This window comes from Sclerotinia sclerotiorum, genomic scaffold (assembly GCF_000146945.2).
Source record: "Sclerotinia sclerotiorum 1980 UF-70 scaffold_28 genomic scaffold, whole genome shotgun sequence".
NCBI classification, from domain to species: domain Eukaryota; kingdom Fungi; phylum Ascomycota; class Leotiomycetes; order Helotiales; family Sclerotiniaceae; genus Sclerotinia; species Sclerotinia sclerotiorum.
The window spans coordinates 39,396-55,623 of record NW_001820808.1 but is presented as its reverse complement, the minus strand read 5'-3'; the positions used below and the strand labels follow the sequence as shown (position 1 = coordinate 55,623).

General features: G+C 41.9%; 8 protein-coding genes and 1 non-coding gene across 9 annotated transcripts; 6 read left to right on the top strand and 3 right to left on the bottom strand.

The window, feature by feature from the left end:
• Window positions 1-1,039: 1,039 nt before the first annotated feature.
• On the top strand, window positions 1,040-2,171 carry SS1G_13907 (hypothetical protein; the record flags this gene model as incomplete). The annotated part of the gene is made up of 2 exons (XM_001584997.1): window positions 1,040-1,400; window positions 1,450-2,171. The coding sequence occupies 2 exons, from the start codon at window positions 1,040-1,042 to the stop codon at window positions 2,169-2,171; spliced, it is 1,083 nt and encodes a 360-aa protein (XP_001585047.1).
• A 521-nt stretch (window positions 2,172-2,692) lies between these two features.
• On the top strand, window positions 2,693-5,503 carry SS1G_13906 (hypothetical protein; the record flags this gene model as incomplete). The annotated part of the gene is made up of 4 exons (XM_001584996.1): window positions 2,693-3,907; window positions 3,960-4,288; window positions 4,337-4,595; window positions 4,658-5,503. 4 exons carry the CDS (start codon window positions 2,693-2,695, stop codon window positions 5,501-5,503), a joined length of 2,649 nt encoding a protein of 882 aa, XP_001585046.1.
• Window positions 5,504-5,801: 298 nt separating this feature from the next.
• Window positions 5,802-6,748, bottom strand: SS1G_13905 (predicted protein; the record flags this gene model as incomplete). The annotated part of the gene is made up of 3 exons (XM_001584995.1): window positions 5,802-5,949; window positions 6,106-6,432; window positions 6,723-6,748. 3 exons carry the CDS (start codon window positions 6,746-6,748, stop codon window positions 5,802-5,804), a joined length of 501 nt encoding a protein of 166 aa, XP_001585045.1.
• Window positions 6,749-7,650: 902 nt separating this feature from the next.
• Window positions 7,651-7,831, bottom strand: SS1G_13904 (predicted protein; the record flags this gene model as incomplete). Its single annotated transcript, XM_001584994.1, has 2 exons — window positions 7,651-7,714; window positions 7,776-7,831. 2 exons carry the CDS (start codon window positions 7,829-7,831, stop codon window positions 7,651-7,653), a joined length of 120 nt encoding a protein of 39 aa, XP_001585044.1.
• An 882-nt stretch (window positions 7,832-8,713) lies between these two features.
• SS1G_13903 (predicted protein) lies at window positions 8,714-9,324 on the top strand (the record flags this gene model as incomplete). The annotated part of the gene is made up of 2 exons (XM_001584993.1): window positions 8,714-8,717; window positions 9,161-9,324. The coding sequence occupies 2 exons, from the start codon at window positions 8,714-8,716 to the stop codon at window positions 9,322-9,324; spliced, it is 168 nt and encodes a 55-aa protein (XP_001585043.1).
• Window positions 9,325-9,745: 421 nt separating this feature from the next.
• SS1G_14667 lies at window positions 9,746-9,843 on the top strand. Its single transcript has one exon. It is a non-coding gene; the product is annotated as a tRNA-Ser (tRNA).
• A 126-nt stretch (window positions 9,844-9,969) lies between these two features.
• Window positions 9,970-10,788, bottom strand: SS1G_13902 (predicted protein; the record flags this gene model as incomplete). Its single annotated transcript, XM_001584992.1, has 3 exons — window positions 9,970-10,106; window positions 10,278-10,293; window positions 10,615-10,788. The coding sequence occupies 3 exons, from the start codon at window positions 10,786-10,788 to the stop codon at window positions 9,970-9,972; spliced, it is 327 nt and encodes a 108-aa protein (XP_001585042.1).
• A 1,796-nt stretch (window positions 10,789-12,584) lies between these two features.
• SS1G_13901 (predicted protein) lies at window positions 12,585-12,719 on the top strand (the record flags this gene model as incomplete). Its single annotated transcript, XM_001584991.1, has 1 exon — window positions 12,585-12,719. One exon carries the CDS (start codon window positions 12,585-12,587, stop codon window positions 12,717-12,719), a length of 135 nt encoding a protein of 44 aa, XP_001585041.1.
• Window positions 12,720-15,584: 2,865 nt separating this feature from the next.
• On the top strand, window positions 15,585-16,226 carry SS1G_13900 (predicted protein; the record flags this gene model as incomplete). The annotated part of the gene is made up of 4 exons (XM_001584990.1): window positions 15,585-15,829; window positions 15,883-16,021; window positions 16,077-16,085; window positions 16,158-16,226. 4 exons carry the CDS (start codon window positions 15,585-15,587, stop codon window positions 16,224-16,226), a joined length of 462 nt encoding a protein of 153 aa, XP_001585040.1.
• Between the last annotated feature and the right edge of the window lie 2 nt (window positions 16,227-16,228).

Below are 16,228 nucleotides of genomic sequence, written 5' to 3'. Positions count from 1 at the left end.
GAAATGGGAAGGGTTCCTGGGAGAGAAATTAGACGCGATCTCAATCCGGGTTAACGGGAAATTTTTGTATCTAGTCGATTCTATTCAGTAGCATAATGTATTTTTACCTTCTATGAGAGTTTCGAGAACAAATGAGGATAGTGATTGTAATTGGTGGAATTGAGCACTCCAGTCACATCTAGATACACTGTTCGGTCAAAAGTTACGTACTTGGAATGTTACAATTTCACCGTTCGATAAGTTAATTCCTAAACCTTGTACTTCACAGAAAGTTGAGACATCTCCAATTTAAGCACGCAAGCCCCAGCAACTACTGGTTACCATTGACTTAGATACGCTACCTGGTCGGCTTTAGGACATTTTCCAGCCCTAAATCTTGGAAACTACACGTATGGACCCTCTGTGGAGCCATACTATGATTCGGACCTTTTTAGATTGAAACTCTGGTCGATTTCCTCTTCCGTGTGCAGATCCCCATAATATCAATGCGTAGTACTTTTATTGTGGAAACCAAAACTAGCAAACTCCTGCGTCTAGTCCATGTGCCGTCCATGGCCTAATCTGACGTAGCAACGCAGGTGGCTGGCTGGATACCATTCTCTACTTTGGCTTATCTAGCGTGTATGACGATCCTTTACAAGGAAGATCTTTTAGTAGTACTTTAGGAAGTTTGCAATCCCGAGGCTCTAAAAATTGCTAGAGTTTGGTAAATTTACGAAAGAACTAGGGTGTCTCATTATTTTCTGACTATTGGGTTTTGCCAGCAAGAATAGGTTTGTTGAAAATTTGTTTCCCATGAAGATCCAATGCAACCGATTTCCGCACCGCGGCACTAAACTGGCAATCACAGCAATCCTATTTGCGCGCCAATCTTCGACATGGAAGTGAGGATCCGTCCAATATCAAGAAATAGAAGTTGACCCGTCCCTCTTCCCTCGTATGATCTCACGCAACATTTCACATGTTAATCTTCTCAGAATAGCATCTCATTGCAGAAACACACCATCTTCAGTACGAGTTTCTACCTCCAAAACTTGAGATGGATAATTTCACAGGTAGTGGTCCTGAAACCACGCACATGTATACAGAATATGTCACGCAACATCACACCCCACGCCAGACTCTTTTTCTCTGTATACTTTCATACACTTTACACATTCTTTTGCAATGCTTGAACTATATTTGTACATGGTCGACAGTATGGAAACTCGCTTTCGTTGCTCTAGCGATCGGAAATCTCAAAAACTTGCCATTGATATGGCATTTACGTATCGTCAACGCCTTCCGATTTTGTCTTCGCTCACAGCGTCCAAAAGTCAAATGTGGGCCAAACCAAATTTTTCAGCCAATAATTACGGAGTCCCACGCTCCTTTAATGGAAATTGACTTCAATCTTCATAGTAAGTCGCACACCTCATCAAACCTACCTACAGCTACTGACTTCTTTAGAAACCAACAGTTCTTATTTTTCCGATGTCGATGTAGCTCGCACACACTTGTTCTGTACGCTATTCTCGGAGGGAATCGAGCAGATGAGAGGTGGAACAGAAGCGATTACAGGGTCGAAAGAGCCTACATTTGGTATTGCTTTGGGAGCAGTAAACTGCAACTTTAAAAAAGAACTCAAGCCATACGAATCATATGAGATGTGGACAAGGGTCCTATCATGGGATGAAAAATGGATATGGCTTGTCACACATTTTGTGCGAAAGGACTCTTCAAAACCGAAGTCATACACCCTTTATCCACAACAAAAAATAGACAATCGGGAGGAAAAGTGCAAGGACTTGGATCCAAGAGCTGGAGTCGTGGCATGCTCTCTTAGCAAATGTGTTTTCAAACAAGGTCGCAAAACGATCAGTCCCGAATTCATGTTGAGAGCTTCTGGTCTATTGCCAGATAACCTTCAGAAAGAAGACTTAGATGTGCAATCAGGCGGGGATACAAATTCATTTGATGCTGAAGAATGGACACATGCGAGGATAGAAGAAGAGAGATTAAGGGGAAAGAAGATTGCAGACACTTTGTCTGCGGAAAGCCAGCAGGACCTGGAGCAATCATTTACAGGAGGATCAGAAGCTCTGGGGAGACATACTGATGGTACGGGCATAGTTGGTGTCGTCTCTACTCTTGCTCAACTGGCTGGTCTGAAGAGGGACCAAATCCTGTAGGCAATTGACGCTCATTCATTCTGGAATTAAGTTCCAATGACGACAGTATAGAATGTAATTTTACGTACTCAGGGCAAAATGATTGGATAGAATATAGATTATTATTACTCATTGAGTTGAGATGAATTTATCTTTACAATTGAACATGATTTGGGTGTTCCATGCTTCCATACACGATGTTTTTCCCGACAGGTTGGCCAAGCGAAAATGATCTACATGACCTAAAATGTTTAGCTGAACAGCCACGGACGCGCCTCCTTATTGAAGATCTACAGGAAGAACCTTCTTTTTGGATGAACTGAGCACCATTTTAGTTAGCACCTTGGATAATCTTGGTACTGAGCATCCAATATTCGTAGTAATCGACGCTTGAAGTAAAACACAATACCTATTTACTGCGTCGTAATCTCAATAGAAGAATAAAAAGAAAAGCATTAAAATAATTTTGAGTCGCGATCAACCTCACAATAATTTCATGAAAACGCCATCCTCATGCATTTATGGTGTGTTTAAACGATAAAATGAGGTCCCCAACCGAAAATACAGCACCAAATTCGGATCTAGTGGAAGAATTCGACCCTTCTCGGCAAGGTTCCCCCAAAGAATCCTCATCTCAAACTTCGGAAGATAAAGGAGAATCAGCAGTTTTGGATGAGAATAACAGCTTTCATCAGCAAGAAAGGTCCGGCATCAATCAGCAAGAACTTAGTGAGCAATACGAGACTCAACAAGAGCTATCAGCGGAAGTTAAAGCTGGACATGAAGATTGTTCCTTTCCAAATCTTACGGGAGGAATTGAAAACCAATCATTTAACGACAGAAAAACTACCGAAGGAGTATTGAATGCCAAGTCATATGAGCAGGGAGGTTTTCAATATGCCTCAAGTGGAAGCAATAAAAGATCTTTGCAAAATACAGAGACCTGGTTGGCGGATTCGCGAAAGGATGATGCAACTCAATCACAGCTCTTCGATGATTCGACTAGACCTTTCAACGGACAGTCAATTCCAAATCGCAACAAAAGCACTTCACGAGAGAGTTTGAATGCTCAGGAAAATCCTCCACAACCGGAAGATGAGCCTAAGAGTTCCGGGGACTCTCTACACGACAGGAAGGGAAAATTTAATGACATCAGTCCGAGTTCACGTCCAACTACCGACGAAAGCACACAAATAAGCTCAAGTTTTTCGGGCTTCGAATCATTTTCCGACCTACGAAAGTTGTCACTTGATGACGAAAGCCTTGGAATTACCCATACGGAAACTCGGGACTCACGAGCCACCAAGAAATCGGGCAATAATACAGTCCTCAATGACTTATTTGCAGATATTGTACAATCAACCGAGCCATCGCTTCGACATCTCGCATCACAAAGCACGCTTAGCGAATCATCTAGTATCAAAATAACTAAGACCGCTCGGCGAGCAAAACGTATGTCAACTCCCGTGGAAGAGCAGAGACATCCTGGAAAACCGGGATTATGGAGTGATAAATTTATGAAAAACATAGATGAACTCGTGGAATGGGACTCTGCAGAACCAAACACGGGATCATTGATTTCGATTAGTAATCCAGAAACCCTTGCCGGTCCAGGAAATAATGATCATTTTGACTCCCCGCGTGAGCAGCAACAGCTGGACGTTGAGCATCCGGGGGCTATTGCTTTGACATTTCTTACAATTGGACTATGTCTATCGGTGTTTTTGATTTCTTTGGATAGAACCATTATTACAACTGTATGCATCAATACCATTCCTTCCTTATACATGATCCTAACATGTGGCCCAGGCAATTCCATATATCAGCGGAGAGTTCCAGTCATACGCAGATGTCGGGTGGTACGGAAGTGCATACCTACTCACAGCATGCGCGTTCCAACCTTTCTATGGAAAAATCTTCACTAGCTTTAGTATCAAATGGTCATATCTAGCCGCGAATATGACGTTTGAGATAGGATCCTTGATATGTGGAATAGCGCCTAATTCTTTAACATTGATTATAGGTCGAGCCATCGCTGGTGTTGGGAGTGCGGGTATTCTGACCGGTTCTTTTGTTGTAGTCGCTCACAGTGTACCTATGCACAAACGTCCTGTTTTTACGGCGGCGGTGGGTTTGATGTAAGTCCTACGAGCTTTTTTTCAGCACCTTATCTAACGAAACTTTAGGTTCGGATTGGGAGCTACAGTGGGGCCATTGCTTGGAGGAGTTTTCACCGATCTCGTTACATGGAGATGGTGCTTCTATTTTAATCTTCCTGTTGGTGGTGTAACCATCTTGGCTATGATTGTATTCTTTAATCCGAAGAACAATATGATCACGAAAATTTCGTTCGGTTCTAGAGTCTTGGAGCTAGATATTATTGGAAATTTTCTCTTGCTCGGTGCTTGCGTCATGCTTTTCATAGCTTTTCAGTACACCGAAGAGGTAAGTCTCATCTTTATTTGAACTTGATAGTTTTGAGATATTGGGCACTGACCACATATTAGGGGTCCTCCTGGTCCAGCTCAAAGGTCATCGGTCTCCTCGTCGGTTTCAGTGTAACTATAGTAGTATTTGGACTATGGCTTTGGTATCAAGGCGACAAAGCCCTTATTCCACTTGACATCCTCAAACAGCGCAGCGTACTAGCAAGCTGTCTCTTCTCATTCTTCATCTATTCGGCCTTGATAATCCACAGCTATTATTTGCCGCAATGGTTCCAAGCAATCAAAAATACTTCAGCCATCACATCCGGTGTTGATATGATCCCCTATGTAGTCTGCAACGCTTTCTTCTCACTCGTGGCCGGTATCGTCGTCTCTAAATCCGGATACTTTACCCCTCCTACTATTATCGGTACTGCAATCGCCACGATAGGTTGTGGATTGATCAGCACACTCAAAACTGATACCACCTCCGCCCAATGGATCGGCTACGAAATACTAAGTGCAGCGGGTTTTGGCATTGCGATCCAACAAGGATTCACTGCTGTTCAAACTGTCTTGCCTCTGGAAAAAGTACCCATCGGTACCGCTGCCGTAGTTGCATCGCAGTCTTTCGGCGGTGCGATTTTTGTTTCTGTCGGTAATACCATTCTTCAGAACCAATTGAAATCTTCTGCGAAAAATGGACAACTGCAAGGAATTGATATCCAGGCTGTTTTGGATGCTGGTGTTACTGGCATTAGATCTGTTGTCGATGCTGATCAATTACCTGCGGTGTTGGCAGCATATAATGGGGCATTGCAGAAAGTTTTTATTGCAGCGATTCCTGTTACCGCGTTGGCATTTGTATCCTCCTTATTTTTGGAATGGAAGAGTGTTAAGACGAAAGATTCTGCTGAACGGGTCTGAGATTGTTTTGATATGGCGTTTCTAGGATTGGTCCGGGCAAAGTAAATAATACACACACGTATAATAGTTTAGGTCTATAGTAAATTGTAATTAAGATAACTCATTTGTATTTAAAACCAATTGAATGGGATACCCAAGGGTCAAGCTAGCGTACGTAGCCAGACTATGATAATATTAGATGGAATTTGGTACATCATCTATATTCTTTTGCTAGATCTAGATCTAGGTAACTCAAAAGATGCGTGTAAGTCACAAATGTCCTTTAGCCGTCCCCAAATCCCCCATAATTCAGCGGTCTTCAGCACTTGAAAACCGTCTCTATCAATTTTTCCCATTTATCCCAAACATTTTCTCCGCCTCTCATGATATCATCCAATTTTTTGTCCATAGCAAAGTCCTCCACGTCCTTCCCTGTAACCAATTCCATCCATTTACTTCCTTCGCTCCTATTTGCAGGTTTCTCAGTGGATACTAAGTTGTTGTTCAATCCTCGGGAAACCAGATTTTCCGGCTGTGGTAGAACTCCTATGCTCGGAGAGGAGAGGCGAGAAGTTGTTGATATTGATGCGATCGGGCTAGATTTAGCTTGGATTTTCCTATACAGTAGAACAAGCACATCTTGGCGAGGGTGACCATATGATCCGTGAGATATAGGAGGAGCAGAGCTAGAGTGAGTAAACTTTGATGACCCGGAACTGGCGTGGCCGACAGCGAATCCGCGGGCCAATATTTGAGTATTAAAGAATTTGTCCACGAGTGATCTTGATAATTTAGCATCAGCGTCTGAGGAAGCGCAAGAGCCGAGATACATCAGAAGGATGAAAATAGCGTGGTGAGGTTGTATAAGGCCAGGGATAATCCATCCAGATTGTGCTTCACCAGATTCATTGGATAGATAGAGGTAGTTTTGAAGAAATAAACATGCAGCTCTGGGTTAAATATGTTAGTGACGATACAAGGGAAAGCAATTTCGATAATAACAAACCGGACAATGTTTTGGCGCCACCTAGTGTCCTGCAATTGTCTCGCTTCACAGAAGTTCAAGCCCAGCAGGCAATATATTTCATCAATCAACAAATTCAGATATGCACGTAATCCTAGGGCTTCTGCGTCTCCTTCTGGCAATATATCTCGATGATTCTCCATCGTTTTGACAAAGTGAATCAAATCTTCTTGATTTGGCATCTTTCTAATCCAGTTGCGCATACGATGTACCCACCGACACTGACCTTGAAAGGCAACCATCATTGACAAATTCCGACTCTGGTTTGGGGCATGGCCGACGTTTTTGTCTATAGGTAAAGAAATACTGGCTGTGTACCCATTCCTGGGTATTAATGAACGTGCACCTGTCGCGATCGTTGATTGGAGATCTAAAAACAACAAGTGCCACCAAATTCTCTTCTCAACTTCGTTTTGAACTTCAAAACTATGGCATGGCTCCTCAGAATGGAGATATAATGAATGGGCGATTCGAATTGCAGGAGACAAAAATCCATATCCGAATGGTGAGGATAACGTGCGTGCTTGAAATGTATTCACAAGAAGGTACGCTTGCAGGAGCTTAATGGCCGGTGATCTTCGGTGTATCTGGTATGTTGGAAGAGTAACTATGTTCAACAGCTGCTCGTATAGATCGTGTAATGTCCTCGACTGTGAAATGTTTATGGTAGAATTGGCAGCCCCACAATATAAAACAGCCAATATGAGTAGTGCAGATTCGACGGGAGTGTCAGACGAAATATTGGTCCAGAAGTTGGTGTAGTCATCTATGACAGTGTCGATATGGCATATAGGCACTGCAGATTGTATTCCGAGAAAAATGTCCAAAAAATGGTCGCAAACTTCCCGTGCCGGGACTTGAGTCCGAAAATAGGAGATAAAATCGTCGCCCAATTCCTTAAGAGTAAGGCCTATACTTCTTGTGGGTCGATTGAAAATAGTATCGATGTCATTTATGGGAGTCCTTTTGGGGGAATGAGACGACGGTATTTGAGTCACTCCACGCACTGGCAGATTAGTTCCTTGTAGTTTGATTTCGAATTTTCTCTTGATGATTGGGTTCAATACATCAGGTGATGGTGTTTTAGCAGCCGAAATCCTCGGCACATTCACCTCAATGAACTCGAATTCTGGTATTTCACTGTTCAAATATTTACAGGATCGTCCTCCTTTCCTACACTGTTTGCAAGACGGCCTCTCACGGCTGCACTTCACCTAGAATTGTCAAATTAGCACAATGTATGACCGTGGTTGAGCATTAAATACTTACTCTTCTACCACGACATGTCGTACAGGCTGTTGTCCTCCGATATCGTCTGATGCCATTAGAGCCTAGAGTATGTGCAGTTCCTGGAGGACTGAGTGACATCTTCGATGTATGTGATCTTGGCTGAAAGCAGGTTGCAGATCTGGGTGGTCGAGGCCTAGCAGGAAGTTCGAGAGATATGAATGTCGAGTGGTGTACTTCCGTAGTATATCGATCATATTTGAAGAAGTGTGTTAGTTATCAATATAGTTCTTATGTCCAGTCGGAACCAGGGAAAAGGTACAAAATTTAGACTTCATTAGACAGGGATGATTTAAACGTCCGGAACGCAGCTGTCTACCCCATAGAGATTAAACCTTATCGGCAAGTAAAACACCAGGTAAAATCATATCATAATCCTACTGACGCGCATCTTCGCCTGAGCCACCATCCTTAACCTTGGATTAGTGGATGCATTCACGTTTAGCAGGCTCCAGAACATGAATATGGTACTCAAAACGGAGGAATTCTAGGTCCTACATAGGCCCACTATGATCATAACAGCGGGGATATGTTCCAGAAGATCACCTTTAGATAGCCTCGAACGAGTTTGGTTACCTGCTATGAATGATTGCCCGATCAAGGTATCTGTCCCGAAGTCTTAGTCCAACCTTAATCTCAAGCTCAAGCATAAAAATAGATATTGGTATCTTAGCTTTTGGCTTTGGTTGTTGCCAATTTTTCCGACGTTAGAACTATGAATGAAGCACAGATGGATCTTGCGTTTTTTTTTCATAAGAACCAACAAATTTTGTGCTGACTTTTCCGGCTGTGATCTTCGTAACACATGGATTTTGACACCTTTTGACTGTCATGTAGAAATTAACCCCATCTATCCATCTAGATGACGACCGAAATAAATGGACTGCGGCCAGGCACTTTCTGGATGATGCATTGGCAACATGGGTATGTGGCTATAGCTAGTAATTTTTGGAGTCATGCCTTTTAGGATGAGCACTAACGGGGTCCACGGTAAATACCCGATGGTCTGTGTTGGCACTTTGATTTTTATGTTCCAAGGATCCGAAAAAGAATCCATATATTGCTGGCGCTTATTCAAACACAAATGGGCTGCTAACCAAGAGAATTTTATCCTCCGTTGACTCCGTTGAGCGAAGTCCAACGCTGGTGAAGGGCTTACAATCTTGTACCTTTAGAACCTTATTTCAGGCCCTTAAACCGGCCACAATGTTTGAATGAGAGATGTGAATCGACGCGGGTAGCTTGCTGTGTTAGAGCAATAAGGCCAAAGGGCCCTTCAATGTTAAGCAACTGCGGGGTAGAGATGCTGCCTACCCACATTGCTGCTTAGGTGGATAAGTTTGCTGTTATTACCTATGCAATGAAAGAACACGGATTTATTAACCCAAGTGCTTCCGTCGAACGAGACCACGACCTCATGAAGACAAATACCATATGGCATAGTCAAACGCAGTTGCTGCATTCAATCTCCGCGGAAGAATCGATGGCGGGAGACAAAGATGTGATAGATGGGATAGTATCAAAGGATTAAATGCTCACTGTTATCAGTTTGTAGGGGCATTGATATCGATGATGGGGGTCCGGTAAAGTTTCGGCAAGGGCAAAGTAGAAAAATCTTTCGGCACCATGGATATTGGGGTGAAATTTTAGTAGGCTAGCTTATTAATTGTAGCAAAATACCTGAATAGCGACTTTTCGATTGTGTGGAATATGAACACAGCCAATATGAGCAGAACCGGCGGTATGAGTTGAGCAGTGGGATATATTCGGCGAAAGTCAACCGCACACTCCTGAGACTCTAAATATCCTCAGAAATCCTCCGGGGAGTAAACCTTCTTTGGTAATCATTCCTTCAACTTCAAAACAAATAAACTCGTCTAGCCTTATTGTCTGTGATCTTCGCCTCTAATCATTGGTATATATTTGATAAAAAGCTCCGACATCACATGATTGGCACTTTGGCGGAGTGGTTAACGCGATGCCCTGCTACTGTTCCACACAGAGTCAGGCATTTCCTTCGGGAGCGAGTGTTCGAATCACTCAGGTGTCGTTTTGAAGGTTAGATCTTATGTTATTAGTAATCACTTACTTTTTTCATTTTTCATTTTAATTTTGCTTCCTTCTTTTAATTTGACATAAACATCAAAACATCAAAACATTTACTTTTGTTAAATCCTTATAAGGCATTATTCCCGGATAAGTGGGGGAGATTTGCGGGACGAGTGAGCAACGGAGCGAGACCTGAATTCGCGTATAACAAGCGAAAACGAAAGAACAGACAGGGTGTCATGTCAGCACTAGGCATCTTCTTGGCTACGGGGCAGTGTTCCGTTATGTTTATTTGAACTTTGTCGATTCTTACTTCTCACTTCCATTCAACATTGCTCCGTCCCTACCAGTCTTTCCAGATTCAAGAAGCTTGGAAGTTAGAAGATAAGCAATAATTTACGACCCCCGAGCTGAAGTTTAGGGGTCATGACATACGTCGATCTAATGCCCACTAATTCACGGAGTGTATCAGCACTCCGCGAACGAAATGCAAGTCTCCTCCCCCAGGTGAATCGCCCGAGGCGAGATAGTGCTGTCTTCCGTATCACTTTATGCAGAAGAGGAGGAGGCTCTTTACCTCCCTTATCTCTGTTGGGTTAATACAAGCGATTCATCCAATCCATTTTCAATTTGCATGATATCCATTTTCCAAAATGGGTACCTGATGATACACATGTTCCCCCTTTTGGACTGCTCGCGCGAGGTTGCTGCGTCTTGGCGCATGGGGGCTAAAAATTGATGATCGTCATCTTACAGCCCAGTGGCTACTTACGACTCTTCTTATCCTCCTCTGTTGTGCGTCACTTTCAGGATTTATACAAGCAGACAAGCGTGTGTATGGTTGAAGCACGTGATACTTTATCACATGGTTCGTACGACAATTTTTAAGGCGTTCAAAATGTCCAGGATCCAATGTCTCGACGCAAGATGCTTGCTTTCTAAACATGTTTGAGAAGTGGAACTTGTTTTATATTTTTAGATTTCATTCAACTGTTGAGCGTATTTGATAGGTTAAAACTTTACCTGAAGTATCAGGTTAGCATGAACGACAAACAGTTTTTCAGACCTTAACGTTATGAACACGGTCTAGACAATTCGAAACCTTGGCGTCTTGTTCTCCTTGTTTCTCATAAAGTCTGCACAAGTGGATGCGCTAAGACTCCAATGTCTCAATCAACAAAATTCTAATGATGATATACATGTTCACCGCAGTCTGTCGAAATTCTCAGCTGTGATTTTGAGTTCGCTAATTACGGTACTTTCGGATGTCCGATTCATTCGTTCTGTGCCCTTGCCCCACCCAGCGTTATGCGTTCGGCGTGTCTAGAAAGGGAAGTTATTCGTATATTCGTATCCTTTAGTGAGTCATGTTGCGCTGGGTCATGATTTCGAATATATCGTCATATTCTTGTATAGAGATCAATCATAGAGTCGAGTGGCCGGCTGATGATCCCATAATCTTTCATTGGTACCAGAGAAACATTATAGCTGTTCCTACATACAATATCAGTGACTACATATAGAAACTTGCTGTACCAGCCAGTATAAAGCACAAAACCATATGAGGTCAGTTTACCCTGACACATACACTCAACTCCAATGTCCCATGACCTCCTAAACTATGAACTGAAGAAGGATAGTGTTCGGCGAGAAATATCAATTTGTTACAGCTAGTGACGTACTATAATATATCGGCTCCATAACCCTAATTCACTTTGAAATAAACCCCTTCCTTGATGACAAGTGAAAAACATGGGAATTTCCCGGAATGTACGCTAGGGAGATGGAGGTCCTGATCGGAGAATATTTCATTAAACTTTTCACCTTTCGGACGACAGAATTTCTATTTAACGGCCAAGAAATTGTAAGGCGAACTGGTGAAATCAATGAACCGGGTTTGTGTATCATGTATCAGTACACCTCCATCAATAGACTTTGGGTCGGCTGTTATCGATATGAAAAAGCTATGCATACGGATGCTGACTCGATTGTACGTAAGGGGTTCGAGCTCAGGGTCTAGGGACATAAAGGCGGACACATGAAAGAGGACTTATAGCCCGCTAAAATGGGGAGAGAGTCGACAAGTGGCTGGTGGAACCCATGGTTAAACTTGAGATTAGTTTTAGATTTTCCTGAAGGAGTATCGTGGGTAATAAGGAAGGAAAGACTTGGTGAATGTTGAGTGGTCAAATTATTCGTTTTCTTTTTGTATTTAATCCTCAAACCCATCAGGTTTTCCAGAGGGCTGAGAAATAATAAATCAACTATCTAAGCTGAAATATTCAATATTGTTATGCCTTCTTGAAGGTTTCTACTGTTTTGAGATGTAAATTCACTTCATGGATATGCAGCGCAGATTTGATCCGGTAATTTTCCACGGTAATGATACGAATCAATCAGCGCTTGCATTTCGTTTAGAATGACTTGTTATATTAAGATGTATGTGGCGCTGCTTAGATGTATCTTTCGTTCTTAAAGTCGTTGTAGGTAGGACAGGTTCTAGAGCCGGGAAGCTGGTAAATATCGGGACTCAGTAGATAGATGGTGCGTACTGAGGATTATCACTAAGAATATACTTGGGATCTATTGTACAAGATGGATCAATCGATTATCTTCTAGTAGACAAAGCGCTCGTCAAGATATCTATGGTTCTGCGGTGGACACGCAGGAGCTCGAGTCTAACCTTTACGCCGTATGCCACTGATTTTTCAAAACCATATCTTGATTACCAAGAATTTCCACATGGTCAAGGAGTTCATAGTACTTCTACCGCTTGTGGATTTACAGCTTTGGCCGGGATGCGTCGTATGTGTCGAATCACTCAGCGATTTTCAGATTATCTTCAAGAAAGCGACGCCGGAAAACATCCGTGGGTGAATGGACACAACAATTCAATACATCATAAGCTTTGACATATTTGCAAGCAGTTATTATGAGCGGTATATCATTCAGTCGTGATTTGAGGATGCTGAACGATAAGGAAAATCATGATGCATCGCCATATGACAGTCCTTGTGTCTGAGTTAGGTGCTCCGATGAACACTGTAAAGTATCTCTATATTAACCTAAGTTAAGCAGAATCAGATGTTAGCATAGTCTCAAAAAATCGCTAGGATACATGCGTACCATTGAGAAATCTGGGTTTTTGAAATTGATCGCCTCATACTTTATTCATGGTGCTGAGAAGTTTTCTACCCTCAGTAAATTCCAAACAGGTTGGCACATGAAACGAGGAACTGATCTATCCATCTCAGATCTATTTTCTACACTTCTTGCAGCACAGGATTAAGAGGCTGGAAACACTTTCGACAAACAAACAATGATTGTTGCAGATGGTGTTCTTATTACTGCCCATATGAATACCATTGCATCAGTATTAACAGCAAAAATTTCCTATCTCCTTCGGCGTTTGCGTGGTTGCATATGTTTGGAGGAAGAAATCAAAGAAAACTAGACTGATGTGGATGATATCGAAGTTGGGATTAAAATAAATCATTACAGATATCTTACTATATGCATTGACGAGTTAGTGCTACTTTTGATCGATATTGAAGCAAAAATACCACCGGATATCATGAATGCCGGAGGAATTATTGATGTTCAACACTTTTTTGCTAGAAAACACTCGAAGATTCATTTATTTTTTGGTCTGAAAGTGGGCTTCAGAAAAAGAGAGAAAAAATAACATTGATAGCTGCTGGCAAAAACCCCGAATCTGTGAATTCAACAGCGTTGCCTTGTTTGGCATAGAGATGATGAGTTTTGTAGGGAACGACTTGGTATATTAGGTGATGAAACCTGTGTGGTGCGGTTGATCTGGCAGTTTGATATGAGATTAAGTGGGTAGAAAAGGAATAACTGTAGGCTGGGTAAAGAGAGGAAGAAGGAGTTCCAAACTTAGGAAAGATTAATGAAAGTCTGACAGCTGATTTCAGAAGGAAAAGGTGAAATGACTTCTAGGAGGGAGAGGCATGGAAGCATTTAAACGGTGTTATATTTCCTGTCGGTTGCTATTCTTGGCAGATATATGTACTTCGGCTACCATCTTGGCCAATTCTACGGGTCCGTTCGGATTGATTTTCAAAAATATTAGAAATATTAAACTCAATAAAATATTTGAATATAGTTGAGTAAAAACTAATATATTTAGAAAACATTCGAAAAAGTAACAAAGGGATAATTATAAAAATAAAGATTTTTCAAATATTTTGTTCAACAACCCCTAAAAGCTATTATTGATCACCATATAGGAAAAAGTTCGAATATTTAATCAAATATATATTTGACCTAATATTTTTATTGAACTCAATATTACATTCAATAAACATAGATATTTGACTCAATATATATTGGGTGAAATATTATATTTGATTCGACCATATTGGGCCTAATATATTAGCCCAAATGTGATCAAATGTGAAAAAAATCGATCCGAACGCGCCCTAAGGCTTTCTTTGGCTTGGCTAGACGTAAATTGACCAGAAGGACGTCTCCAATACGATCTTGAAACGATCTTTTAGCATCTCCAGGGTACATACTTTATGACACTTCGAGTATATTGTATTTTGAAATCAAAATGTATCCTGAAGGATCGGTATGAAAGTATTCACATATTTAGAATCGCTCGTACGTAAATTCGTTCTGTGGCGATAAGATGTCATCGAGCCAGCGGACACATTATCACGTGATGATACGATCATTCAGGTCGAAATCTCCATGAGTTATCTCTTGTGTATCAATTTTCGGTTTTCAAGGCAGTTTTGCAGAATGTATTGAGTGATTCCCAATTGAGTGATATAAAAACGATCCGCCCTTTGTTCTGATCACGAGACCATTCCAAATTAGAATGCTAGAGTGGCATTAACCTAGCAGACGGCAGATTTAACCTTCTCGGTTTCAATTCCGCACGACTTTTAAAACTATAATCTTTACGCATGACAAACCCTTCAACTTCAGACTTCTGAGAACGAGACCAACTTTCTCCGAGGCAAGATAGATACTCCAATCTCTTAAGCCGGATCAAATCTTTCCCTTCATCTGTCATATCACACCAGATACGGCGTAGGGGCAATCACGTCCGAGATCTTGAACCTGGATTCAATGGCTAATGTCAATCACAATAGCGTACATAACACATCTCACGCGTGACAAGCCCAGCTGTTTGTCGTACATACTCTTATCTCTAATGACCGACTCATTTATACACGCTCGATTGCTACTCCTATCGAAGGTTGTAGCACAATCAGAAGTATCAATGGAGGCGGCGGCTAGCCCCTACTATCTTACGAGTGAGAGTGAATGCAAAGAATCCACGCCACCAGAGAGATGTCTTTGAAGCCAAATTTTGTCCCTTCCATACATAAAGATTTTGCACTACTAGCTAGCCATTCCCAGTATATTAAGGTACAACCTAGGGATATTAGCTTTCCACTGCTGGCTTTTGGGGGAAATTCCTTAGTCTAGGGATATAGTGCAGAAATGATCGCGTGGCTTTTGCGAACTGCACGGCATTCTACGATTCCCAATCGAAGCAAATTAAGAGAAAGTTAAGAAAAAGTTAAGACCTTGATGTGGTAAAAGTCTTGGTTTGAAGTTGCTCCACTGTCCATTCCCAGTATGGTATAAGTACAACATTTGAAAGTTCGACAGTTGTAAAGGAGTCTGGAAACACTGCAAAAATCACCAGAGGGCTTGAGGTCATGACATTAGCTCTTGCGGAGCATTCTTTTCAGCCAAATCACAATGTTTAGAAGAAACATCGAGGAGCCTTGTATCAACTGTTGCCACCTTAATGGTTTAACCTCCAGGAATTGGTATCCGGTGTCAGTCAATACCCATTTCCTTGCAGCTTTGTATTCCACTGCGCCTTCCCCGCGGCCAGTGGCAAACCACCCACATTTTCGGGTAACTCAAAGTTGGTTTAAGGTCCGCGTATCTTCCCCGCATTCTTGGCTTCTAGTATCAGCTGCACAATTTTATCTGGTACCGTATGTCTGTGCTTCCACTTGACCGGAAAGCTTATTTACTACGTATAACCCAGCATATACAAGCGCAACCGGGACAACTTTGCACATACCATACCTCCTTCGTATGAAAATGATTTCAACAAGGAGCACAATTCTTTCATTATTATCGCATCAGTCTCTGATGGAAAATCAAGCCCGCCTCACAAAGACAGAGTAGGTAGCAATCAGATGTTTGATACAAATTTCCGAATTGTATATTCTTATTTAGATACGCCATGTAAGTGGTTTGCTATGCTAATACGGATCTCAGCGCTCCTATCGTAAATACTCTACACCAATAATATCTTAGCTCAAGAAGTTCCTTTCCAATCTTGCCGTTCACTCGACACCCCCAAGGACTTTAGTGTTCACCCACTAGTC